Source organism: Zingiber officinale, chromosome 1B, assembly GCF_018446385.1.
Source record: "Zingiber officinale cultivar Zhangliang chromosome 1B, Zo_v1.1, whole genome shotgun sequence".
NCBI classification, from domain to species: domain Eukaryota; kingdom Viridiplantae; phylum Streptophyta; class Magnoliopsida; order Zingiberales; family Zingiberaceae; genus Zingiber; species Zingiber officinale.
The window spans coordinates 167,948,372-167,975,768 of NC_055986.1; the positions used below are offsets into that span (position 1 = coordinate 167,948,372).

At 38.3% G+C, this 27,397-nt stretch overlaps 3 protein-coding genes across 5 annotated transcripts; 2 read left to right on the plus strand and 1 right to left on the minus strand.

Annotated features, from left to right (window-relative positions):
* The first annotated feature begins 9,584 nt into the window (after window positions 1-9,584).
* On the plus strand, window positions 9,585-11,824 carry LOC121990263 (probable jasmonic acid carboxyl methyltransferase 2). The gene is made up of 4 exons (XM_042544436.1): window positions 9,585-10,427; window positions 10,543-10,959; window positions 11,042-11,314; window positions 11,404-11,824. Exons 1-4 carry the CDS (start codon window positions 10,362-10,364, stop codon window positions 11,761-11,763), a joined length of 1,116 nt encoding a protein of 371 aa, XP_042400370.1. The 5' UTR covers window positions 9,585-10,361; the 3' UTR covers window positions 11,764-11,824.
* A 176-nt stretch (window positions 11,825-12,000) lies between these two features.
* On the plus strand, window positions 12,001-16,759 carry LOC121990275 (anthranilate O-methyltransferase 1-like). 3 transcript variants are annotated; one of them, XM_042544445.1, is made up of 6 exons: window positions 12,243-12,588; window positions 12,682-12,827; window positions 15,275-15,393; window positions 15,486-15,893; window positions 15,978-16,244; window positions 16,328-16,759. In XM_042544445.1, the coding sequence occupies exons 3-6, from the start codon at window positions 15,304-15,306 to the stop codon at window positions 16,673-16,675; spliced, it is 1,113 nt and encodes a 370-aa protein (XP_042400379.1). In that variant the 5' UTR covers window positions 12,243-12,588; window positions 12,682-12,827; window positions 15,275-15,303; the 3' UTR covers window positions 16,676-16,759. The 3 variants fall into 3 exon arrangements, with proteins under 3 accessions (XP_042400391.1, XP_042400379.1, XP_042400384.1); XM_042544450.1 differs by having other exon boundaries at window positions 12,243-12,572; XM_042544457.1 differs by lacking the exons at window positions 12,243-12,588; window positions 12,682-12,827 and adding an exon at window positions 12,001-12,149.
* A 3,187-nt stretch (window positions 16,760-19,946) lies between these two features.
* LOC121990303 (pre-mRNA-splicing factor CWC25 homolog) lies at window positions 19,947-23,498 on the minus strand. The gene is made up of 4 exons (XM_042544464.1): window positions 23,245-23,498; window positions 22,864-22,999; window positions 21,312-21,473; window positions 19,947-21,028 (listed from the first exon to the last, which is right to left on the minus strand). The coding sequence occupies exons 1-4, from the start codon at window positions 23,430-23,432 to the stop codon at window positions 20,150-20,152; spliced, it is 1,365 nt and encodes a 454-aa protein (XP_042400398.1). The 5' UTR covers window positions 23,433-23,498; the 3' UTR covers window positions 19,947-20,149.
* Window positions 23,499-27,397: the final 3,899 nt, after the last annotated feature.

Here is a 27,397-nt window from a genome sequence, read left to right on the forward strand (position 1 = left end):
TGATGGATCCGTCCGGCAATCTCCGAAACCACCGATGCGCCGATCCGGAAAGCGTGGTGAGGAACACTCGGCACTTCACGCCATCTGTGTATTGATGAAGAGTGGTGGTGCTGTCGAACTTACCCAGGTGGTCGTCTGGGTCGATTGTCCCGTTGTACTCCCCGATCGCGGGGGGTGCATAGTGCTTCGGTAGTGGATCGCGAAGAATGATGTCTGAAAACTGCTGGTTGATCCGCTCAGGTGACGAGTCCGATCGGGGCGCCTTTCCTTTTCTGACGTCCCGGACGGGTGCTTCGTCCGATGAAGATCCCTTGTCTTGATTGGCTTGCGCTACCTCCGAGGGCGTCTGGAACAGAGCCCGATGGAAAGGTATCGGGGCGGGCGGCGCCCCCATCTGAGTGCCGGCCGACCCCTTGTTTTGCCCCCATATTCAGAGCTACTCCTGCCTATCTTCGAGTGGGGCTCGGCCCCCCGAGGCTAACGTCGCTTGTTGTGCTGCCCGTTCGGCCTGAGTTTTCTGCTGCTACTCCACTATTTTTGCTGCACGCGCTTGGATGAGTGCTTCGAGCTCTTCAGGAGAGAGCGTTACCAGAAGTTGATGTCCAGCTTCTTCCATCTTCTCGACTCGGATTCAGGTGCGTTCCCACAGACGGCGCCAATTTGATCTTGTCTGAGCGCTGAGTCGACAGACGCTGGGGACGTGACCCGCTCCGCTGTCTCCGGCTGGTGGCGTAGCTCTCCGACGATCCTGCAAAGAAGCCGAACCGGGAGGGGTTTCCCGGCGACGGCCCTCCGACGCTCAAGTCAGGCAACGAGAGAGGCAGCGTAATGTAGCTACAGTAAAGAGTTACCCCTACCTTGGTCGATGTCTGGGGGTCTTTATATAGGACCCCGGGGGAGCGCGGGCATGCTTCCCGATGTGTGCACGCTTCCCCAAATATACCTTAACGAGCCTGTGTCAGAAAAGTACCTCTGGCGTCATTCCGCAATCGTCCGAGCATATCCCGGATGTGACGGTGGAAGCTTCCGCCGTATAATTCTGTGTACGGCTAGGCCGCCAACTCTACTGCTTGTAGGCAGTAGGTGTCTCGAGTATGATGTTATCCCCTGTCTCCGTTGTCCTCTTGCGTTCCCTGTCTGTTCCAGGGCCGAGCGGATCGGTCGCTCGGCAAACATATCACTTCTGCATCGGTCATATGCTCAGATGAGACTGCTCCTGCCTGTGTTGCCTTGTGCACCGGCCGAACGGACAGGCCGCTCGACCCTTGAAACCTTTTTATCTTGAGCATCGGAAACCCGACCCCTAATCGGGTTGTTTGTCATTCGGTTCGGGGGATTCATGGTCGGTCGACACGTAGTGCCCGGTCGGTGGGCCAGCTTCGTCCGGTCGACCGGTCTCTGGGTTGAATCTCTCGACCTTTGACCTCCACGTGCCGTTGACCCTCCGCCAACGAGGATCCCCCGTACTTATCACCGGATCAGTAGGTATATCTGTTTAACTGTTATAAAAATTTTCAGAATTTTTTAACAAATAAAAATAATTTTAATTCTAGAATTAGTTTAAATTGCTTTATACATCTCAAAAATCAGTTTTTCGAATTTTAATTCTAAATTTTTTTTCCAAAATATGAGTCACTGTTTGTATATCCTTTAGAATTTAATTTCAATTTATTTTAGAGAATATCCCGATTTATAATATGATCAAAGGGGGAGAGTTAGAAGTTAAGTCTAGGGGTAGGTACATTTTTTTAAAAATATATTGCATATCTAATGCTTTAAATTACATTTAACTTACAGATTCATTTACTTTAATGTTTTGTTTTACCCTAACTTAACTTGGGTTGACCCACATCAAAAAGAGAGAGATTGTAAGTACCCTATGGTAATTTCGATGTGATTAACCAAGTCAAGTTAGATCTTGTGTGTGTTTGATACATTGTGTCTAAGTGTGCAAGAACTTAGCAGCACAGGAAGTCGAGCGGAAGATGCAGGTAGCGAGAAGGATGGCATGGGAGAGAGTCGATGGGCTCGGTGCACCCGAGGGACGAGGTGCCACGGAAGAGTACGCTGGCGGATGAGAATGAAGCGCGTGACGTTTTCTAAGGGACGAGAAGTCGGAGCGGAAGCTTACTCGAAGAGAAGACCGGAAAATGGGTTTGGGTGGGTCTTATTCCTGATGACCAAAATCACCCCAGCAAACGAAGCTGAAATAGAGGAGAGCTGGATAGTCAACAAGGAGTTGACTGCCTGGGTGCTCGTACCTCCTGGGGCAGCCCAGGGCGCCTCCTCACGCACCTTGTTCGAGGGTCGTGTCAGTACGGTCTGGGCACCCGTACCTGCTCTTAACATTCGGACCACGAAAGTTTATCCTCACTTGGCCATTGTGAATCGTTGCAACATGGATAAAGTTTTATCCATGCCTAAGCGCCCGGAGCTGCCACGTCAACAAATGGTCAGATCTGATTAGGGGGCTATAAATAGAGCCCTAGTCTCAGTAGTTTAGAACAACACTGGCAAACAACTTCTGTACTTCATTTTCTAATTTTGTTCTCTACTGTTTTGTGCTTTCAACGTTATAAGAGGCTACTCCACCTTTGAAAGAAGGAGATTTTAGTGAGTTTCATTTATCTAGGATTAATAATCCTTTGATTGCAAACCTAGTAAATACTCTTGTCTTTGTCTTTATTTTATGCATTTACTTTCTGTTATTAAACAAGTGTTTGCCTAACTTAGTCTAAAGATTGAGAAAAGTTTATTTTTAATTTCAAACAATTTACCCCCTCTTTCCGGCCTCAAGGGGACCAACACTGTTCTACGATTAAGGTGGGTAGTTTATGCTTTGGCCTTTATAGTTTTTTTTATCTTAGTACATGATTATTTATTGTCATATATTGATTAAATAGCAGCTGCTGCTTACCATGATTCAACTCTATTTTCTTCTTGAGTTGATATTTAATTGCTTGTAATTAGTTTGATCTATTTGATATCCATACAGTCTCATTTACTATCTATGCTATTTTTACCTGTGGCTTTATGTAGACATATCATAGTATATAATATTGAGTATCTTACTAGACCTTTGTTTGTTCTTTAGGCTGAAGCCTATACATGAGTAAGATAATACTCTTGATCCTGTCCAAAAATGGGAAGGTGGATAGTCGGGGATGTGGTTGTTGTGCTGACTGAATGTAGATCGCGCTCCGCTATGTAAAACAAGCAACGTCAGTGTTGAGCCAAAGAAGGGGTCCCTGGCATTGACCTTCCGACGCTCAAGTCAGTCACCGGAACTGTAGAAGAAAGTGGAGTAACAATAGCACAAGCGCAAACAATGAATAACACGTATCTCGCTGGTGTATGAACCCCCTTTTATATAGAGCCATGGTGGGTGACATGGACGCTCCTCGAGGTATGGGCACGTTTTTCAATGTATCCTATGAAAGGAACTGTCAGGAAAGTGCCTCTGACAACATACTTTAATAGGGCATGCATATCCCTGACAAGACAGTAGAAGTTTCCACCGTACGATCCGCCCGTTGACCATGCCTCGTGTCAGTGACACTATCTCTCAAAAGGATATCGAGAGATACGTCAATGATCCCGCTATTTGGCCGAGTGGGGTAGCCGCTCGACTGGAATTCTTCTGCTCGATCAACCTCAGCTGTTTTTCCTTGTGGTGACTGGGTATAGTAGACTGCATCCTCCCGATCGGACAGACACTCTGGTCTCCTTAGCATTCGGTCGCTCTGCACTAAGTGTATGGAGATCTTACCATATTGTTCCGAGCTAGACGAGTGGGCAGCTCGGACAAGCCTCTTGTCGATCGGACATTGTCTGCCCGGACCGACCATTGTAGTCAACCTTCGCTCAGGCACCGTAGGTGAGCCCTTTAACACCCTGACGTTGACCACCTTGACTTTGACCTCCACCTCGGTAGTTGACTCGTACCGGCGGGCCCTCTTTTATCACCACATCACAAGTCTTCCCCTCAAGTCTAGTCGAAGGAGGTTGCAAGTTCAACTGACTAGACAAATAGCATCTTCGATGACCTCCACATCTGATCGGACCATTTGTGCTTTCGAGTTTCTGATCGGCTTACACATCTTCATCGTTCGGCATTATATCGCTAACTTGGGTTGGTAGCTGCCACTCGGATCATACCCCATAAGGCTAATGATGAATCAGTTGTTCGGCTGTGTCATAATCAAATATTTGTGCCACTCGGGATGGTTGACGACTATACTTAGATAATTTTTTTCCCCTACGCTCTATCGGATGAGCTCCCTGTGATAGTAGGTGACAACAACAACAACAACAACAACAACAACCACCAAGTCTTTTCCCACTAGGTGGGGTCGGCTGTATGAATCTTTTACGCCATTGAGCTCTATCTCCGACTATATCATCATCTATATTTAAATAAATTTTATCTTATTTTATTATTGCTAACCAAGTCTTTTTTAGTCTTTCTCATTTGATAGGTGTGTTGTTGATTATAGAAGGAATCTGTGTTATAATTATTTAGGTCGATGATGTCCCTTTAAGGAGCTCATAAGAATTATCATGTAAATCCTGCAGGTGGACTCAGTCCGGCATGATAATAAAATTGAGTGGTACCCAAACCTCTATGACCCTTTGATGACCCTTGTTGTCCTAAACCTAGATTTTGCTCATTTTGTCCTTTTTGGATATTTTTCATCCTTTTTAGGGTCTTTTCTAATTTATCAAGTCTTGACCTCAAGACTTGATTTTCTCTCATTAAGTCCTTAGTTTTTAGTTTTTCATTTAATCCTTGAGCAATTTTATTTTTAGGTTTGTAACTAAAATCCTTAGAATTCTTGCCTAAATTTTTATCTACCTTCCTAGACCTAGGTGTGGTAGTTTTAGCATGAAGAGCTACATGCTTTTCCTTAATTCTATCATGCTTCCTATTTTTATGGTAAATAGTATTAAAATAATATAAATTAGAACTAACATGCTTTTTATCATTATTTAAAGGGGTAGGCTCAACAAATGATACCTTGCGTTTTACCTTGGAGGCTCCCCCTTGAGTTGTGCTTCCTCCTTGAGCCTTGACTGCTTTCTTCTCCTTGCGACATTGGCTACAATAGTGTCCCTTTTGATTGCAAGAGAAGCACACAATGTGCTCCTTGCTCTTCTTTGTTCTAGGAGCGATCTCTTTGGGCTTCTCCTTACCCTTTAATGCCACTTGGCTCTTCTTCTTGGCCAATTTTGGGCATTTGCTTTTGTAGTGCCTATGTTCCCTACACTCAAAACATATAATATGATTTTTATTCTTAATTGAACCATTTTTACCTTCATGTGTAGGGATGACACTTGCTCCTCCATTTGATATTTCTTGATTTTTGGAGGATGCAACATATTCTTCTCCATTTGACCCGGATGTAGAACCTTCTCCTTCTTCTTGATCCGATGTCAACAAAGGTCTCTCCCCCTCAATCCTAGAGGTGGAGACTTCATCTTCCTCTTCATCCTCTTGTACATGAAACAAGAAATATGCTACTTCCTTGCTCTTTTGGTTGCACTCCTTTGATGATGAAGCTTCTAGGACTTCTTCTTCCGATATTGAGCACCTCTCAACCTCAGAGTCCTCTTCTTCTTCTTTTTGATCTTGATTCAATGAATCACCCTCATTTGATTCTTCTTGGATTGGTACAGTGGAGGGGATCTTATGAATTGTTGCCATTTTGCTCCAAAACTCCTTGGCATCCTTGAATTCTCCAATTTGCTCCAAAATGTGGCAAGGTAATAGATTGACCACAAGCTTGGTCACTTTATCATTTGCCTCGCTCCCTTGAATTTGTTCTTGGCTCCACTTGCTTCTCTTGAGAACTTTGCCCTTTGAACTTGTTGGAGCTTCGAAGCCTTCCATGAGAGCAAACCATTGCTCTATCTCCACCATCAAGAAATTTTCGATCCTTGATTTCCAAAGATCGAAGCTCATCATTGTGAACGGTGGAGGCACCCTTGTATCGAATCCAAGTTCATATTGGAATTCCATTTGAAGTTGAGCTTCTTGAATGAAGTCTTCGACTTGTAGAATTGCTCCAACTTCTTCACCCTCTAGCTTTTTGCCCCTTCCGGCAATGATTCCGGTGAAGAGCAACCTTGCTCTGATACTACTTGTTGAGACCGAAATGTAGCTAGAGGGGGGGTGAATAGCTCGTTGCGATCATCTTGCTCGTCGTTGCTCGCTTCTTGGGATGATGTGCAGCGGAAATACAAGAAATACAAACAACAATGCTAACTCTAGGTATTTACTTGGTATCCACCTCAAGAAGAGGTGACTAGTCCAAGGATCCACACACTCACGCACCATGCACTATAAAAACACTCATTCTCGGTAACTACCGAAGGCGGAGAAGCCTTACAACCTCACAATACAACAATGAGAAAGAAAGAAGCAAAATACAAATAAATCTTACAAGATTACAATGAAAACCCTAGCTTCTTCTTCTTCTTGTTGCAACTCGCCTTTTGACTCGGATGAGCCTCCAAGAACCTTCAAGAACTGGCAGTGAGGAAGAAAAGATCGCTGTGGAGAGCTGCTGTGATCGCCCGTGGAGAAGAATCGAAGAAGTTTTTTGAAGACACGTTCGCCAACGGCTTTATCGGCTCTAACGGTCGAATCTCAATCGATTCGATTGCTCCCAATCGATTGGGGAGGTTTTGGATCGATCGGTCGATCGATCTAAAGCGCCTCTGTGCTCTTTGGAATCGCTCTGAATAGATTACCCGATCGATTCAAGGCTTCTTGAGCGATTTCCAGTGCTCCAATCGATCGGCCGATCGATTGGAGGTTTCAATCGATCAACTGATCGATTCAGAAGCTTACTGTTTGCTCAAAAACTCTCCCAATCGATTGACCAATCGATTGGGGAAGTTTCAATCGATTACCCAATTGATTCAGCCCATTTCTGCATGAATTCACGTCAACCAATCGAATGACCAATCGATTAAACCCCCCCAATCGATTGGCCAATCAATTGGAAAGCAAAAAACTGGATAGAGCTTGAAATTAGCTTCGTTTCGCATCTGAGATCACGTCATTCCGATATCCGAGTCAAGAGTTATGCCATTCGGAAGTTTACTACGTCCAAACTTTCTAGTTCCATGCCAACTCCCTATTGGACTTACGACCGCTAAGAATTCGGTCAACTTTTGACCCATCTGGACTTTCTCTTTGCGTCAAGTGTCCGGTCAACCTTGACCCACTTGGACTTACCATCTCATGTCAAGTGTCCGATTCTCCATGACCCACTTGGACTTCCAAACACCAGGTGTCCGGTCAACCTTGATCCACCTAGATTTCCACATGTCTGGCTTCACTCATCAGGTCTTTCCATCTGCCTAGCTTCACTCACTAGGACTTCCCATTTGCCTGACTTCACTCACCAGGACTTTCACCTAGCTTCAACCACTAGGATTTTCACCTGCCTTCACTCACCAGGATTTTTCCACTGCCCGGCTTCACTCACCGGGACTTTCCACCTGCCTGGCTTCACTCACAAGGACTTTCACCTAGCTTCACTCATTAGAATTTTCCAACTGCCTAGCTTCCCTCACTAGGTCTTTCACCTGGCTTCACTCACAAGGATTTTTCTTTCTGCCTAGCTTCACTCACTAGGACTTCCCTGTCAAGTATTCGGTCAATCTTGACCTACTTGACTCTTCTTCAAACTCAGACTGGTCAAACCCTAACCAGAGGGGAATTACTCCAGCAATCTCCCCAATCTAATGATTACACCTATAATCTCCACGTATTATCTGTATTGTTAAACATCGAAACCCAAACATAAAGACTCAAGCTTGAGTCAACTCAAGCTTAGTCAACCAGGTCATCTTTGACCTAGGGATATTGCACCAACACTCCGCGACGGCTTGGAGAAGAGGAAGAAGACAAGAAGAAAGAAGAGGAGAAGGCGCCCCATCCTAAAGCTTCACTTGGTGGCCGGTGGTTTGGAGAAACGAAGGGAAGGGTGTTTGTTGTCTTGGTAGATCGTCGTCCACACGACGTCCAAGAAAAGGAGAGGAATACAGCAGAAGATCAAGAGGTCTTTAGCTACAAAGGAAAGGTACAACTAGTTCTTTAATTCCGCTGCATAATTAGTTTAGTTTTCTTTATATCGATTTTGAATATTAACACAAGAGGCCAGTGATCTTGTACTTCGATCAAGGTGTGCTTTGATCAATCAAGAACTTGCTTGATTGATCAAATACATGTCTAATCGAATATGCGGATTGCTAAGAAAAGTTTTGTACCTATATAATTTTTGTATAAGAAAATTTAAACAGAACGGAATTTCAACATCTCCAAATATAAGAGGTGGGGGCATTGCTATATAAATAGGTTAAAAAATTTTCCTCTTGAGGCATGTGCAAGCCACGCCGATTTTGATTGGAATCAGTCCTAGCTATCGGTCGGAATGAAAGACGATTTGTTGATTGGAACCTCACTTTTCTTATTATTAATAAAATTTAAAAAATAAAAAATATTTTATATTAACTAATTTAGAATCAAGAAATAAATTATTGTAATACTTTTAATATACATTTTAATTATAATTTTTTTAAAAAAATTATCAATCATTTTTAACTTCTAGGAAGGACAATCTCGACACAGAGATAAATTTATTATGTGACCTAGAGGAAATATGTTTGGGTACTAGATATAGTTACTACGTATAATAATTTTTTTTTCAGAATCCAAGGAGAGTTTCGTGAATTAAATTATCTTTTTATCAATTTTAACTTTGATAAATTATTAATAAAATTTATTTAGTTAAAAATATTTAACTAGAAAATACCGATGAATTATTAAAAAGATTAGTGAAAGAAAAATAAAATTTAAGAAAGAAATAATATATAATATTAAATATGCTTTTGATAAAAGTATTTTTATAAAAAATATTAATTAAGTATAATCAATAACTATTTTTAATTTATTAACAAAATTTAATTTTGATTAATAAATTAAAATTAAAAAATTTAAATTATCAATTAAATCTAACACGAATAAAAAAAATTCAGATTTAATTTATAAAAAATTTAAAATTTTTGACCAAATATAATTTAGCTAGTAAAAAATTAAAATTACTAATGAAAATAAATCTCGACTAGAATTTATTTTAGTCATAATTTTAAATATTTAATATTTAAACTCATGTGTTTATTTATATATATATATATATATATATATATATATATATAATATAATAAGGTCCTAGGCATAAGCCTATTGAGCCGACCCTAATTTTTCCTATGAAGATCGATTGATTAGTCATCCTGACCTACCGACTTATCAACTTGCTGACCTATCGGTCTTCTGTCGAGCCGACTCTCCGGCCCATTTATCTCAATATGATTTGTCAGAGCCCATGAGAAAGGCCACCTGTAACTGATCTGTATGATAGCTGTAGAGATACAAGAAGACACTCGGTTCACATTCCTACTACAATTAACATGCATCATTAACATAGGCATTAATTAAGATTAGGGATAGAGGAGACACTTATACAACAATTAATGTAGGTCTCTGTAAAAAGGGGTCCAGATGGAGAAGTGAGGGGGGATCAGACATTTTACTATTCATTTGCTTGTTTCATATTTCCTTATCATCTCGTCATATTTGAACGTCGGGACATTCCCAGTGTGCCATTCTAATCCTCCTTCTCTTTGTCTTTGTTCATTCTCAGGTGTCTTTGTTCATTCTCAGGTGCCCTAGGACCCCTTGGATCGACTTTCTCAGCGTCGTCCCAGCCACAACGTCAACATTCCGTTCGACACCTTCAAGATTGGCATCTGATGAGGAAGGCTACCGGAAAGAGGGTCTCGTTGACCTCCCTTTATTTGACCTTCACCTAAACACATATCTTAACCTTTGGGACACGTGGAGGCTCCGCCTATTCAACACATCAATAGCCCTACGTAACTTGGCACTATCCTCAACGGGAAGACGATGGCAAATGGCAGCCGTGCCGTGATTGAATCCTTGATCGCCTATCAATTTGGAAATGACATACTCGATGACTTATTTGAAAGATACGCCGAGAAAATCTCAATGACATACTTGATTAGTCAACATTGCCTCCTCTTTACTTTTTTTTTCTAAGGATTTTCAATGTGACAGAAAGCATCTTCCATGCTCTTTGCCTTATCTTCCTTTGACTTAGATTGCAAGTTCAAATGACATCTTCCTTCCTTCCTTCCTTAGCAAGTATACGATGAAGAATTTCTTAGTTACCATTTGCTTGTTGGCTATATAAAAACTTGTGTCAAGAAACAAAGAGAGCACAAGAGTCTCTCCTCTTCTTTTTTGGGATTTTTTTTTTCAGAGTTAAAACATGGCTGAGAATCTACCAACTAGGCAAGGAGAGATTGAACAGATACTCGCTAATTCTTCGGATCAAGTTAGTTTCGATGTTTTAAACTTTATCTCAATCTTATTTTGGTCTTTGCAATCCAAGTCATGTAAATATATATTGTTCTAAATATATCGATCTGTGTGTTCGTGTTTGCGTTTAGAGAAAGGTAATTATCATGGCAAAATCCATATTGGAGAAAGCCACAGAGCAAATGTGCAGGACACTGTTTCTCGACCGAATTACCATTGTCGACCTCGGTTGTTCTTCGGGCCCAAACGCTCTTTCAGTGGTCTCTCAAGTTCTCGACATTATTAGTAAGTTAGACGAACGACAGTCGAAGGAGGAGGAGAGGACACTTCCGGAAATCCAATTCATCCTGAACGACCTACCATCGAATGACTTCAACAGTGTTTTTCAATCGCTGGAAGAGTTCAACAAGAAGATTAAGGAAGAAAGAGGAAATCTACTCATGCCATATTACGTTGCAGCTGCTTCAGGGTCTTTCCATGGGAGACTTTTCCCTTCTTCAACTGTTCAATTCTTTTACTGTTCCACTAGTCTCCATTGGCTGTCTCAGGTTAGCTAATCAGCTTATTTAATCAATTGAATGACTTCTTATAATTTCTGTTTGTTGAACTTGTCGATTAAAAAAATATTAGGCTCCTAAAGAACTTGGGAGTGCAGAAGCTATTTCACAAAACAGAGGAAATATTTACTTTACGAAGACAAGCCCCCCTTGGATAGTTAAAGCATATCGAGAACAATTTCAAAGAGATTTCTCTACATTTCTCGAGTCTCGCTTCGAAGAATTAAGTGTTGGTGGAGGAGCATTGTTAATATTTCCCGGAAGAGAAGGAGAAGATGAAGATGGTGACATATTTAACCACATTTCTGAATTATTTTCTGATTCCCTCAATGCAATGGCTGAAGAGGTACCCTTTTTCTTATTTGAATTTGCAATTGCTACTTGCTACGATACAAATAAATATGGAGTTGAGAACCTTTTAATTTCAAAAACTAGGGGATCATTTCAAAAGATAAATTGGATGCTTTCAACATGCCATTCTACTCGCCATTGTTGGAGGAAGTGAAGTCAATAATTCTCAATGAAAGCTCATTCGACATAGAACAAGCACACTTGCTAAGCTACAAATGGCTTGATGCCACAAAACTCGACATTCTACGAGATGGGAAGATGATTGCGAACGGCTTTCGTGCCTGGAATGAATCCCTGTTCGCCCATCACTTCGGGGATGCCATCCTTGATGAACTATTTGAAAGATTTGCTGAAGAAGTTTCAAGAGGAATTCTTGAAGAAAAGCTCACTAACTGTAGTGTATCTAATATTATCATTGAGTTGAAGAAGAACACTCCACCATAATCATATGTATCGATCCCCTTTTGAGTATGAAATAAAAATTGCAAAAGATGTTCCAGTTAAATATCATAAATAAATCTTTCCAATTTCAACTTAAAGATGTGCATATTGAAGGAAAATTCAAAGCTTGAAAATTTGATCAATTAATCCAATGTCATGCTTGATTGGCTAGATGAATAGTCAATCTGACAGCGAAGGTTTGCATTATTTTCAATCCTCTTAGCTTGGATTGCAAGTTAAAATGACATCTTGGATTTGGATGACTACAAAGCCATCCTTAGCAAGTATAAGACGAAGAGTTTCTTAGTCATATAAAGGTTTGTTTCAAGAAACAAAGAGAGCAGAGGAGTCGATCTCAGTCGGTGGTTGTGCCGGAGATTATTACGACGGTACATATCTTCTTCTCTTCTTTTTCGGGAGATTTTAAATTTTGGAGTTGAAACATGTTAAGTATTTTTTAAAAAAAAAAACGAGCGAATGGGTCTCACTGCCACCCCCATACCCTGCACGTGCACCCCTTTTTCCCTTTTTCTTCTCCTCCTCTTTCTCCTCTCTAGCGACGACGAACAACAGGGCTCTCCCTGTTATTCTTCTCCAAGCTTGCAACCCCTTCTCTTCTTCTTTTCTCTTCTCCAACGGCAACAAGCTTCTCCTTCCTTGCTGTCCTGCTTCTCGGTAGCATCGTCGGAGCTCCTCGGAGTGTGCCGGAGCTCGCAGGACCACTAGGAAAGAGGGGAAAACAAAGTCCTAATTGCTGCCCTCTTTTCTAGCCAAGCACAACAGGCACCGAAGCTAGCTCGCCAAGACAACCGGTGAAAAAGGGAAAATGTTTTTCCTTGCCCCTTTACTATCCTAGCAGCCTTCTTTGTTTTTCAACCATCCCTAACTGCCATAATTACCTTTCGTCTTCTCAAACAACAGCCCTAGCTGTTGTCCTTTTCTTGGCAGCACCGCCGAAGTTTGTCGGAGCTCGCCGGAGCTAGCTGAGACAGCCAGCGACAAAGGGAAAACAACCCTAGTTGCTGCCCTCTTTTTTTTTCCAGCAGCCATAGAAAAATCCTTAGAAGGTATACTTTATGCTTTGGGTTAATTGATGTGTAGTTAGAAGGGTTATCTAGATTAGAACAGAGATTTCATTTAGGAATGTGAAGTGGTACGCGATAGCGAGATCAAAAATAATGATCTAGTGGCTTCGAGTCGTAGATCATGTTCAAATTTATGTCATGATTTTATTATCATTTTGATTATTGGAGTTATTATATTTTGTAGATACGAGTTCGAGTGGAGCATGGTAACCTACCGATACTCGAAGATTTTGCTATAAATAAAGTGGATACATCTCTCTTTGACTCTTATATATTTATTCTTGTGCATTAATAAAGCAATAATGAAATTATATATATTTGTATAATTATTTTTAAAAGGGAATTAAAAATGATATTTAAAATAGTGAAATGAGTATTAAATAATTAAATCATTGGGGATAAATAATTGATATTACTTCTAGTTCACATGTAGGTTTATACTGGGATTTATATGGGAAGGGTGGTTTTTAAAATTAAAGAAATATTTTGCATTACTCTTCTATTGATAACTGCCTTTTTGACTTACTCGACCTTTTATACTCCATGCTTATGATATTCCGGTAAATTAGAGAAAAATCCCCAATGGTAATCATAACTTTGCATGCAATCCCCATGCCTAAAAAACTTTGTTTCCATTCCCTACATGCAAAGTATTACTTGTTTCAACTCCCTCATGCAAATATTGATACCTAAATTGCCCCTCAGATTTTTTAGGTACAAAAAGTTCAAAATTGAGTACAAAAAGTCTGAAAATGAGTATAATTCTTCTTAAAGTCAGTACTTTATATTAAAAATCGAGTATATTTTCTATCAAAATTATCCCTCTTATTTTTTAGGTATAAAAAGTCTAAAAATAAGTATAATTCCTGTTAAATTCAGCACTTTACACTATAATCCAGTACTCTATAATAGGATCGAGTATATTTTCTATTGAAATGAACCCATATTTTTTAGGTACAAAAAGTCAAAAATTGAGTACAAAAAATTCGAAAATGAGTATAATTTTTCTTAAAATCAGTACTTTATATTAAAAATCGAGTATATTTTCTATTAAATTCAGCACATTCAACTAAAATCAAGTATATTTTGAGGTGAAAAAAGAATCGTACTCAATTTAATAGAAAATATACTAGATTCTAATTTAATATACTGAATTTAAGAGGATTTATACTGATTTTTGGACTTTTTGTACCTAAAAATATCATGGGCAATTAGGTAAATATGTTTGACTGGGGAGTGAAAAGAAAGTTTTTCATGGATGGGGACTGCATGTTATAAATTAAAAGACTTGATACGAAAATGTTAACTTAATTGACCATTTGATATGAAAAGAGAATAATTATGATAAATGGATAAAATGAAATCCTTAAAGTGAAATAAGAAAGATGGTAAATGAAGAATATTAAAAAGTGAAGACCATGAGCCTAGTTTTGTACCAGAGTTTTATACTAGAGTACTGGACCATCCACATGTTATTTTGGTAGTGTAGCGGCCCGCGGTCCAGAGTACCTGACCGTACACCCGAGGCGTGGTGGCGTGATGGCGTGATGTAGCCCTCGGTCAGTGTTTATTATGTCTTCCACCTGTGAGGGCTGATAGCCCGTACGTCAGATGACGTATGTGACAGTTTTATATTTTGAGGAAGCTGTTAGTTTATTCTTGTGATATTACATTCTGATGATATTGACTCTAGTGATTCACTTTTTAGTTGATTTATCATATTTAGACTATGGATATACATATTGATATTACCATGATAACTTGTATACCGATCGATTAAATGATAAGATTGAAGAATTGATTTTAATTGATGATGACAAACGATGATAAGATGAAGATCCTAAACTCTAATATAAAAATTTTACCTGATTATAGATAATGAGAAGATGATTATACATATATATGTATAAATGTAGAACATTAAGAATAACCTAAAGTTGTAACAAAAGATTGTGAATTACTCTACTTCTTTGACTTCTTAAACAAGATTAAATTCATGTACATCTTTCTTGAGTATTATCCACTTAGCCATTTGACTAACTTTCTACATTCCTTGGCCTCTAGTTTTGTAGGCACAGGGATCTTTTTGATATTGTAGTTGATTTTGAACTTCCATAGAGTTACTCAGATCTCGACGTGCTGTTTTTCTGGTTTATTTTACTTTTGTTTCGTTGTATTTACATTCTGCAATTTTACTACAGATGTCGTTTATCTGTATAGTAATTGTAGTCTACGAAAACTAGGACACACACACACATTTGATACATTTCTTGATTATTCTATTTTGATAGTTCCTAGGATTTCTTTATATTATATGGTCACCGAGTGGGGTACCGGGAACTATACCCCCGAGACGTGACAAAACATGGCTAAGAATCTACCAATTCTCATCATATATTCACTATAAACATGGCTTGTATATTGTACAGATAGCTACTTAAAGAGCTAGCAACGTAACATGGAGGCTAGGCGAGCAGAGGTTGAACAGATACTTCAAATGGCTGAAGGGGATGGAGAATATAGCTATGCCGCTAATTCTAGGGGTCATGTTAGTTTTGATGTTTTCACTTTATCTCAATCTTAATTATTTTGGTCTGATTTCTAAATAAATTGATATATGCGTTCATGTTTGTGATTTAGAAAAAGCTAATTATTATGACAAAATCCATGTTGGAGAATGCCATAGAGCAAATGTTCAAGACCTTGCTCCTTAAGAGAATTACTATTGTCGATCTCGGTTGTGCTTCAGGCCCCAACACCTTGTTAGTGCTCTCTCAAGTTATTGACATTATCAGTAAGTTACATAAACAATCGAAGGTGGAGACACTTCCAGAAATCCAATTCATCTTGAACGACCTGCCATCGAATGACTTCAACAGTGTTTTTCAATCCTTGGAAGAGTTCAAAAAGAAGATTAAGGAAGAAAGAGAAAACCTACTTATACCATATTATGTTGCAGCTGTTCCAGGGTCATTCCATGGGAGACTTTTTCCTTCTTCCACTGTTCATTTCTTTCACTCTTCCACTAGTCTCCATTGGCTATCTCAGGTTAGCTAATTAGCTTCTTTTTTTTTTAATTAAAATAGATTGATATTTTTATTTTTTATTATTGATAAAAAAATAAAATTATAGGTTCCTAAAGAACTTGAGAGGACACAAGGTATTTCACAAAGCAAAGGAAATATTTCCATCACAAGGACTAGCCCCCCTTGGATAGTAAAAGCATATCAAGAACAATTTCAAAGAGATTTCTCTATATTTCTTAAGTCTCGTTTTGAAGAATTAAGTGTTGGAGGAGGAGCATGGTTAACATTTCCCGGAAGAGATCATGTAGATGGTGACTCATTAAGCCACCTTTCTGAACTATTAGCAGATTCCCTTAATGCGATGGCTGAAGAGGTACCCTTAGCTATTTGAATTTGCAATTACTAGTTTCGATACAAATAAATATGGAACTGAAATGGTTAAATTTTCAAAACTAGGGGATCATTTCTAAAGCTAAAGTGGATGGTTTATATTTTCCGTTCTACGTGCCATTGTTGGAGGAAGTGAAGTCGATAATTCTCGGTGAAAGTTCATTCCATATAGAACAAGCACACTTGCTAAGCAATAACATAGAACTTTACATTGTACAAGATGGGAAGAAGATCGCAAACAGTTTTCGTGCCGGGATTGAATCCTTCGTTGCCCATCACTTCGGGGATGACATCCTCGATGAACTATTTGAAAGATTTGCTGAAAAAATTTCAAGGAGCATTCTTGAAGAAAAGCTCACTAAGTGCAATACATTGAATATTGTCATTGTGTTGAAGAAGAACACTCCACAATAATCATCTAGTGGATGCATTATAAGTAAGCAAACAATCAAATTGTATCAGTAAAATTTACATCCAAGTTCCTTTTCTTCTTCCTTCCGTTGCCGGTTTCGTCAAATTAGTTGTAATCTTTAGTTATTGATGGAATAGGAAGCATGTTGTATTCTAGTTTTATCTTTTGTATGTCAATCAAACATGGCTTCTTCTTTTTCCATTTAGTTAAATATCATAACTAAATCTTCCAATTTACACTTAAGGATGTGCATATTGAATTTACTAAAATTCAGTTAGCATTTAGATTAAAATTTATTATGAGATGGAGCAACCCCAACAAATTACTACTTGTTACTATACAAATAAATATGGAATTGAAAACCGTTTAATTTCAAAATTAGGGGATAATTTCTAGAGCTAAATTGGATGCTTTCATCCTTCTATACTACTCGCCTTTGTTGGAGGAAGTGAAGTTAATAATTCTCGATGAAAGTTCATTTCACATAGAACAAGCACACTTGGTAACCCACACTTGGCTCGAGTATCACGATCCCACATAGCTTGATATTGTACAAGATGGGAAGAACATCGCAAACAGTTTTCGTGCCGGGACTGAATCCCTGTTCGGTCATCGCTTCGGGAATGCAATCCTTGAGGAACTATTTGAAAGAATTGTTGAAAAAATTTCAAGATATTGTCATTGTGTGTTGGAGGACGAATGGTGTTAACATTTCTTAGAAGGGATCACATAAACAATGAATCGTATGTTAATCCATACTTAGGAAGTATTAGCCAAGACCCTAAATTCAATTTAGGAATAACATACTCGACGAGTTATTTGAAAGATACACAGAGACAATCTCAAAGAGCATTCTTCAACAAGAGATCACAGAGTAAAACAAATATCATATATGTAGATTCATTATAAATAAATAAACAATAATTAAGTAGCTTAATTATATCCCTTGAGCAGTGAAGAAGTTGTATCACTGCCCTTTTGAGTATGAAATGTTGCAGTTAAATATCATAAAAATGTGTTGATTGAATTTACTAAAATTCACAGTCAGTGTTTTAAATTAAAATTTGTTTTCCAATAGTTATTGATTAGTCAACATCTAGTTCCTTATTAGTTTTTTCTTCTTCTTTCTTTTCTATATAATTTCATTTATTAGTCTTCTCTCTGCCTCTGTTTTTTCTAAAGAATTTCAATGAGATAATTGTATTTTTTAACCAATTCAATAAGATTAAATTTCTTTTAGTAATATTATTATACCAATTTCTCAATTTTCAACCTTTTGATGGAAATAATTATCAAATATCAATTTTCATGCATGTCAATCAATACCTTTGCTACTCTAATTCACATGCGTAGGAAAAAACAAAAACAAAAAAATCTGTTCAATTCAACTATAATCCTTGAACCAAACTCATTTCTTAGTTGCCACTTGCAATATGAAGATATCAATAAAATGGTATGGGATTGTTTTCGTTCCCTTCTCATTTGCAATATGAAGATATCTGCTGATAATGACTAATTCAACGAAACAGGTGAAATTGTGGGACGTGTCAAACAATCAACCTTCATGCATTGTATCTCAGAAATTCAAGGCGGTAAGTTTTTCTCAAACGGTTTAATGCTCGAGAATTATGGATTATAAGACAGCTCCGCTCCTTTATCAGAAATGGAAATTTTTTATTCATTTTTTTAGAAAATTAGTTTGGTGATGAGTAGGAATAAGATTAATATAAGATTAATGAAAATTTGATATGATATGATCGAATGAAAATTTAATTTCTGAACAATTTTAAATGAAAAGGTTTAAAAGAGAAGACACATATCATATCCTTCACTTTTAGAAAAAACTTTTTAATTTTTTGGGAGTAATCTTTCATCTGTATAAAATAAACCTCATTCCTTCCACTAAATACATTCAATTCTCAAATTATGAATTCTCCTCTTGTATTCTCTTCTTTCTCTCCTTTCTTAAGAATTTTAAGGCTTTGAAAGTTCGACAGGATTCGAAATTTAGAGTGCTTCTATTTCGAGACGTAAGTCGTTGTATTTTAGAAGACGATTGTCAATACACCGTAAGTACCTGGGCAGGGCAATATCGTCTTAAGCAAAGGTCTAGTTTTTACCTCGACCTTAATACTCTTATCCTTAGAAATAAGTTTACTCAAAAGGATTATGTCAATATCCAAATGGATAACTCGACAACCGACAAGATTAGGTCAATAGCGACGATAACAAGAAGGGTATGTCTCTTACCCGAAGGGTATTTCGATAACCAAAAGGAAACGTCAAGAATATAAATGGGATAAGATTCTCATCGTCGAGATGATTAATCGGATCCAACTATTAGATCTCAACACCGAAAATTAATATATCCATAATTTTCTTGGAGAAAAATATCCTACAATTTTGCCTTTTGTTCAAGTATAATTACCCAATCTAAGTCTCTCCCGTTAAAAAGGAGAAAAATTCACATTAACCTTCAGAATTTAGAAAACTAATCTTTTATAGCAAAGCTTCTATTACTAGCATATATTTATTGGTAGTTCATAACCTAATACAGAAGATTATCTGTGTCAGGATGCAATATTCTCTATAGCCTCTTCAGATGATTGCCCTTTCTTGTTAGCTATTGGAGATTCTAAAGGGAAATTGGAAGTAAGTAAACAACACTTCGAAAGAAGTAATTACTCTATTACTTGAAGCCTCTGTTAAACTAATAAGATCATCTGTCAAGGGTTCCTTTGAAAAATGGAATTTAACATCCGTCTCACCAAAGAAACAAAACCAAACAGTTCTCTTTTCTCTCGTTAACAGTTGTGCACGGGACACCCTATCTGAACGAAAAATTGGCAATAAATTTGAAAAGAGAGGCGATGGAAGTAATCCAGCAACATCATCAGATTCAGCTTGGACTTGTTCATTTTTGAGCTTTAAAAATGTGAGGATGTTTTGAGCAGATTTTTATTTTCCTTTTCCTTATTATTTTAAATCTGTGTCACCTAAACAATTAAGAAGATCCCAGTTTTATTTTATATTTTTGTCGAATCGAAATGTATAGGATGGAAAGCACTTTTCAAGTTAAGTGACAAATTTCTGAATTTATTTTTTAATTACTATCTACTTCATATATATATATATTTACAGCCTCCGCGTCCATCGGCATCTCCGTCCCTAGAAGCCACTGGGAGCAAAGAGGCATTTTTACCTTGACATTCCCCATCCCCTTGGATGGGGATGGGCACAAAGACACGTATGCACACGTAATCAAAGAGAAAATAGATGAAAATGCTTACCTCTTATTTACATCCATTGAGTTTTTTCAGTAAAAGGAGTGTTAAGAGTAAACACAAGCAATCTGAAAACGTTTGTTTTAAAACATTTGCAGCTATCTTCCATACACAACCCAACAAGCGTCGGGCACTATCGAATTGCAAGAGCCAGAACAAGCTTGCATGAAACAATATGGTCTTTCAGATTTATCACCGCCGGAATGCATTGCTTTCATGGGCTGCAGAACCTCCCTGTGAGTAGTGAGCTCGACGACGGACACTCTCTTCTATAGTAGCGCTCCCCCCTTTCTCAGTTCCATAAATGCTCTTCTGAGCTGCATCCAGAAAAGTCTTGCCTCTTGAAAAGCCTGATCTCGTTGCTTCGGCTCTGTCTTCCTCTGCTGCTTTCTTCAACCGTTTAGACCTTTGTTCCTCATGGAGTTCCGCATCCAGCTGCATCTCTCTTAATTGAGCTTCTCTCTCTTCCTCAGACATCTTTGGCACACCTCGACGACGATTATTGCCAGGCAGCTCATTCAACTTGTTGAATTCCCTGTGTTTGTCTCCCATTCCTTGTTCAGAATCAGGCTGGTGATGTTCATATGCAGAATGATTTCTTGTAGAATCATCCTGATGATTGTATTTTGAATAAGAATGGACTCTGGACGAGTGTCTATCACCCCTTCGACGATCTTCTTGTTGATGCTCAAGCAGTGAATGCTTTTGCTTATCTTCTTCCTCACTTTCAGTTTGCCTTCTTGAACCTGAAGTATACCTGGGAGAATATCGATCACTCTTGGCATATTTATGTGGGTGATATTCAGATGTTAAATGATCACTGTTTCTTTTTCTTTCTGCATCTGAATTATTTCTTGACAGCCATTTGCCATGTTTAGACTTTCCTTCTTCATTCTTCATGGATGTTTGACGATCTCTTCTTTTCTCTTCCTGGTCATCCCTCGTGTCATCAGAATCAGAATGATGTCTCGATGAATGCTTCTCAGACTTTGACTTACTGTGACGATGGCTCTTGTGCCTTTTCTTTCCTTGTTTCTCCTTATTGTGTTTCTTGTCTTTCTCAGCTTCTGCCTGCAAAATCAAGATAGTTAATGTCATAACCTTATGGCGAAACGTAGAATCTGTAGTAAGAAAATGAATTTACAAGGAAGCAACTATATAACAGAATTCCATGACTTTTAAGAGGAAAATTTAGTTAATGTCCCAATGCCAAAGGGATGTAATAGTCTAACTTAATGGAAAAAAAAGGTCATTGTTGGCATGAAAAAAGATACAGAAAAGATCATTTGGAAAATTGTTTGCATCATTGACCGCAGCATAGAATAATCATAAAAGCAATGAAACAACTGCTTACAGATTTCTTTATCATAGCCATCTTGATGGGATTATTCTTTATTCGAGCAAGTGCTTCCTGCTCACGCTGACGAATAAGGAGCAAAGGATCAGTGTGAAGTTTCCTCCATGCATCGTTTGCAGACTGTGGCTTGTCCTCAAACAAAGCTCCAAGAACACCAGCCTGATAAAATTTGAGATCTTATCATATAAACAATAGCAGGAAAGATAAGTAGATGAATGCCTGCATACGATCAATTGATCTATATTTTGTTAAAAAATATACAGCAGCACAACTTTTTTCAATCAGGAACAGATGCACCGAAACAAAAGAAAATAAGCTACAAAGAAGTGACACTAGGTGCAACATAACAATCACAATAATAATACAAACTCTCCAGCAAACTCAGAAATGAAATGTGTATGTGCCAGCAAAATAGAAAGAAAATCAGCAATCAACACGTGGCACCATCTAAAATACATAGTGTAAACCAACTCAGTGCTTTCACATCAGCACCGCCCCTTAGTTTATGAATCTCACAAGGTACAAGCGCAAGGCATTCAGGCTTATTATACCTTAACCTATGATGCTATTGTTGGAGGACATCCAACCATGGTTCAGAATAACTTACCTATTGCAAGAGGTATCTCAGAAATTTCCAACAGGTTATCTTTCCTTGCTGGGTTCATCAGCATTCCCTCGAAAATCCATCATCTTAATTCCGTATGCTGTCTCACTTTCAGTCTCTATTGGCAATCCTTCTAAGCATCTCAACAGCTACCTCATCCAATTGGCCAAAATTTATATCCTCAAACCACTAGTCACTCTTTCATGAATGATCTAACATAGTTCTGATTCATCATCTATGCAAAACCACCAAAATACCATAGCATAGTATTAGAATTAGGAAGGCCCACCCTCATTAATTGTTTGCCAACTAGAAGAGCATGTGGAATCCCTTGCCTCGAGAGAACTTACCTTCACCATGAGAGTTCCTATTTCCTATATGAGCATGATCATCTAGCCTACTGTTCTTGCAGCACTACTGTTGTCTGGACTTCCAATCAAAGGCATTTTTGTTGCATCAGTTCGTACTCAATTGACATATCAACTAATGTGTCTCCAATCAAACCTTTGCTAACTCAACTGTGGTAGTTAGAACATAAAACCTATTTCAATAGTCATATATTGTTCAAATTTCAAGACGAGGATGATTCCTTTAGCAATTAATGTCGCAAACGAAGCAATTTTTAACATGAATATGAATGATGAGTAATTTGGCAAACGCAAGTTCTGTTTTGTACTGGTGTGCCTATAGGAACAGTATTAATCATTGTTGCACAACTTGACGCTCTTACATGAGATGAAATTAAAATGGTTAAAACAATGGTTATAATTTTCTGTCCTTAAATATATTACATAAAATCAATAAAGTGCATAAATGTCCATTTGGTACCTAGAAGCATCAATAACAGGATACTAATACTAACACGTACATGGAATATCCTCTGTTAGTTCACATCCCAACAGAACTGCATGGGAAAAGCATAGAGCATGGGTAAAAGGATTGTACCTTGGAGGAACTAGCCTCTGCTGCTGAGGCACTCGAGGCTTCTGCAGGTGGTGCTTGAAGTGCCTTGAACCCGTCCGAATTCCCCTTGCCCACCGCTAACCCCGACTCATATAGAAAATCCAATCTTTCCTGACGCCTAATTATCAAACCAAAAAACAAATTCATAAGATTAACAAGAAATGATGCTTGTTACTTAAACAATAAAATAAAAACCTAATACCATGTCGACGAACCAAAAATCAGCAACGCAAAACCGTAAATTAAACAAACCCTAGAACAGCGATATCAGAAGTCCTAACAGCAATAACCAAAGAATCAAACAAAAAAAAAAACAATCATCGAAGCAAGAGGCCGAGGGAACCAGAGACAGGAAGCACTTACGGGGCGAAGCCGCCCTGTTCCGAGAGGTGGCGTAACTCGTCCTTCTCGCGCTCGTCCTGGATCTGCTTCCGGAGCTCCTCGAGTTTGCGCTGCTCGGCCTCGTGCTTTTGCTCCGCTTTCCACACGTTCTCGATGTTCCTGAGGCTCCCCGTGTGCCATCCCTTCTTGTTAAGAAACTTCAACGCCATCTCCTCCGACTGATTCTCCCCCTCCTCTCCTCTCTGGCTTTCTCTCCTAACCGGCTAACCCTAGATTAAATAGGGTGAGCTCGGTTAATTCGAATAATTGAAAACCGATTTGATTTAATAACTAACCCAACCAAGTTAAAATTGAATTAAAAAATAATTATTTCTATAAACATTGAATTAACTGTATTTATTTTTTAAAAAAAAACTAATATATATATATATACCAAGTTAAAATTGAATTAAAAATTAATTATTTCTATAAACATTGAATTAACTGTATTTATTTTTTAAAAAAAACTAATATATATATATATAGTTAAAATTGAATTAAAAATTAATTATTTCTATAAACATTGAATTAACTGTATTTATTTTTAAAAAAAAACTAATATATATATATATAATACTAATAATTTAAATTTAATATTTCTTTTATCTTAGATTTTAAAATAATAAAAATTATAAACAATATTAAATCTAAAATATTAAACAAATATTATAAATTATATATAAAACTTAATAAATAAAATTTAAATTGTTTTGTTCCAAAACAAAGATATCTATGGAGGTTAGTTCGTCCTATTTAGATATTCACTACTAAGAGGTATTGGATTCTCTTTTGGATAGACCCTGAAAGGATAAGGAAGATAGGAATGCCAACAGACGTCTATCTATTCTCTAATTCACCCGTCCTGTTCCGTTTTGGGTACGTTCAGTGCCAAAGTCACTTAATGAGTAAGTCGCCAATCTCTAAAACGGATTATGTGTTGGTACAATTTACATTAATGATATAACTCAGGTTTTGATGAATGACAAGTGAATTAAGGTTAGAGTATTTTGTGATCTAATTATTTTACCAAGTGTACAAAAGCTGACGAGTCTGAAGGACCTGGCACTATGCTAAAATTTAACTAAATTCACGAGACCCGATAGCTGGTAGGAAGTCTAGATAGGTTCGCAGGACCTGATCACTAACGGGAGGACCTGGTGGGGTCAAAGGCAAGTCAAATGACTGCAAGTGGTAAGTGAAGGTAAACAACTGGAGGAAAGATCCAGTGGGGATGTGTTCCCGATTGAGGAAATTGTAGGCGTCGGTCCAACTTAGATCTATTTGGGAAATCTAAGTTGAGACCTTGACTAAATCCTGGACTCGTGGAGACAGGATATAATTACTATTTCTATTCTATTAATGTTATTCTAACTTTGTTTTACAGGATAAATATATTTTTATTTGTATGCACTAACTCCTTTTTGCAGGAATTCAAAGGCTTAAAAAAGGGAGTCCAGGCGCTCGGAGTTGGTCCAGGTGCTCGGAGCTGGTCCAGGTGCTCGGAGCTGGTCCAGGCACCCGGACCAATGTCACCTGTGCGGATGTTGTAAGCACCCGGGTAGTCCGAACGCCCGTAGTTGGTCTAGATGCTCGAACCATAAAAATTATCCCGAAGTAGAGTTGGAGCGCGTCGACTTGTCGAGCCCACGTCAACGGTCCAGGCACCCGGAGGGGGTCCGGGCGCCCAGAAGTCGATAAACTTCGCGAATGAAGTTTCAACGAGAGATCAATACGTCAGCAATTATCTAGGCGCTCGGAGGGGTTCTAAGCGCCTGGAATGGGCCTATATAAGGGTCTTCGACCAGCAGCTTCAGAACATCAACTACTACAAGTTTCATTTTTGTGTGTTGCTCCGAAAAGGCTCCGACGACACCGAAAGACTTCTCCAAAGTTCGAATAACGAAATATTCCAATTTCCTTTCTATTTGTCGGTAACAAGTAAATTCAGTTCTTGTACTCAATATTTGTAAGTAATAATTCGAACTGATAGTGATTGTCTAACAAAAGTGATCGACAATCGCAGACCTTGGAGTATGAGTCGTCACAAGCTCCAAACCAAGTAAAACCATCTGTGTTAGCATTACTTTCTATTTTCGTTATTCCGCTGCGTAACTATTTTTAACTCCAATTTGTTAACGAACGCTATTCATCCCCCCCCCCCCCCCCCCGGTCAAGCAACTTTATGATCCTACACTATATAATGTACTTTATCTGTTGGGTTATGGGTACCAGTGGGTATTTTACCAAAGGTTTTTATCAATCTACACTTGTGTGATTCCTCTTGAATCATATACTGTAGGACCGTTGTTGATCACACCAAAACAACCTTGGGGTTCCAACATATACTCGGAGGTGGGTGCGGGTTGGACGATTTCTAAACGGACTTCTCATTAATTAGAGGGAGAAGATCGCTAAAATTTTGTTCTTGTGCTCGTTTTGGATCTGCTTCCAGAGCTCCTCGAGTTTGCACTGTTAGTTAGAGCCCTAGAGTCAATCATATGATGATTGTTGTATGGACTCGATATATCATATTCCTATATATTTATAAAGGCATTTCTTTATAGTTATTATACTTACTTGTATTAGTGCCAAATAACTAAGTATAATAGCGTCCTTAAGTAGAAGGTTCTTATCTATATCAATCGATTGGTTGAATCGATAGTGAGATGATATAGAGAACACTACTCTTAATCATTCCTAGTCAAGTATTAACATTCAGGGACAATGTTAATGCAATGAGACTAGCATGTAGGTCAACTCGATGACTTGATCTCACAAATCATGGATATAGAGATATCAAGTTGACACATAGATATGCATTGGAGAATGTATACTGAATGACCCGTCATGAGAAAATATCATGGATCATTATATGAATGTCATATACTTTCTCATGTGACAATTAGTATGACTATGAGTCCTTGGACCTGAAGTCACCATGGTTCCCTACATAAGGAGTTGCATACTTTGGCTTCGACAAACGTCACCCGTAACTGGTGTTGGTTGCTACTCGGTAAACCTAATGGTTCCACTGTACAAAAATTTTGTACAAAGGTATGAACCTTTACCTAGCTACCATGTGTTCTTTTAAATTAAACTTGGATCGTCTGCGGAACTTAACACGTTTGATCCAAAGTTTAATCTATTTGTTCTTTTAGGTTTAGACTCGGATCTCCTGCGGAACTTAACACGTTCGATCCAAATCACCTAGGTTATTAATTTCATTAAATATTAGTTTCCAAAATTGGCTCCCAGTACTGACGTAGCGAGGCACATGGCCTTCTTGGATATGGGAACAACCACCACCGACTAGACAAAGCCTTTTAAGGAAAGTTAATATTTAATTTCCTTAAATAACTTTAGGTCAACCGAAAAGAACAATCAAAACACAAGGAAAAGAAAAGAACAAAAGAACACAACATCGAAAACAAATTCGAAATACTAGAATCGTATGCCTCTTGTATTTGGTATTATTTCCAAAAATAACTAGTATGATGCGGAAAGGAAAAAATACTAGTTATACCTTTTAGAAAGACCTCTTGATCTTCTACCGTATTCCTCTTCTAACCTCGGACGTTGTGTGGGCAACGATCTTCCGAGATGAGAAACCACCAATACACCTTCTTCTCCTCCTTGCAAGGTTCGGCCAAGTCAATAGCTCCTCCAAGGATGAAGAGAAAACACCACCTATGCTCCAAGGGATAAACCTTTCTCTCCTTCTTCTCCAAGCTTGAATCCGGCCACCACTTGATCTCCTAGAGGAAGGGAAGGTTCGGCCACAACAAGGAGAAGAGAGAACTTGAAGGGGCCGGCCACACCAAGGAAGAAGAGAGGGAGAAGAATAATAAAAGTTGTGTGTCATGAAGGCACCCCAACCCCCTCTTTTATATTCCTTAACTTTGGCAAATAAGGAAATTTAATTACAATAAAATTTCCTTAACTTTCTTTGATAACAATTAATTAAGAAAAATTAAACAAAATTTCCTAATCAATTGTATATGGCCGGCCACCTCATGGAGAGCAAACAAGACAATTTTAATCAACGATTAAAAATTCTTTATTTGTCTTCGGAAATTTTAAAAAATAAAATTTCCCTTTAAAATTCCTTCATGGTTGATAAAAAGAAATTTCTATA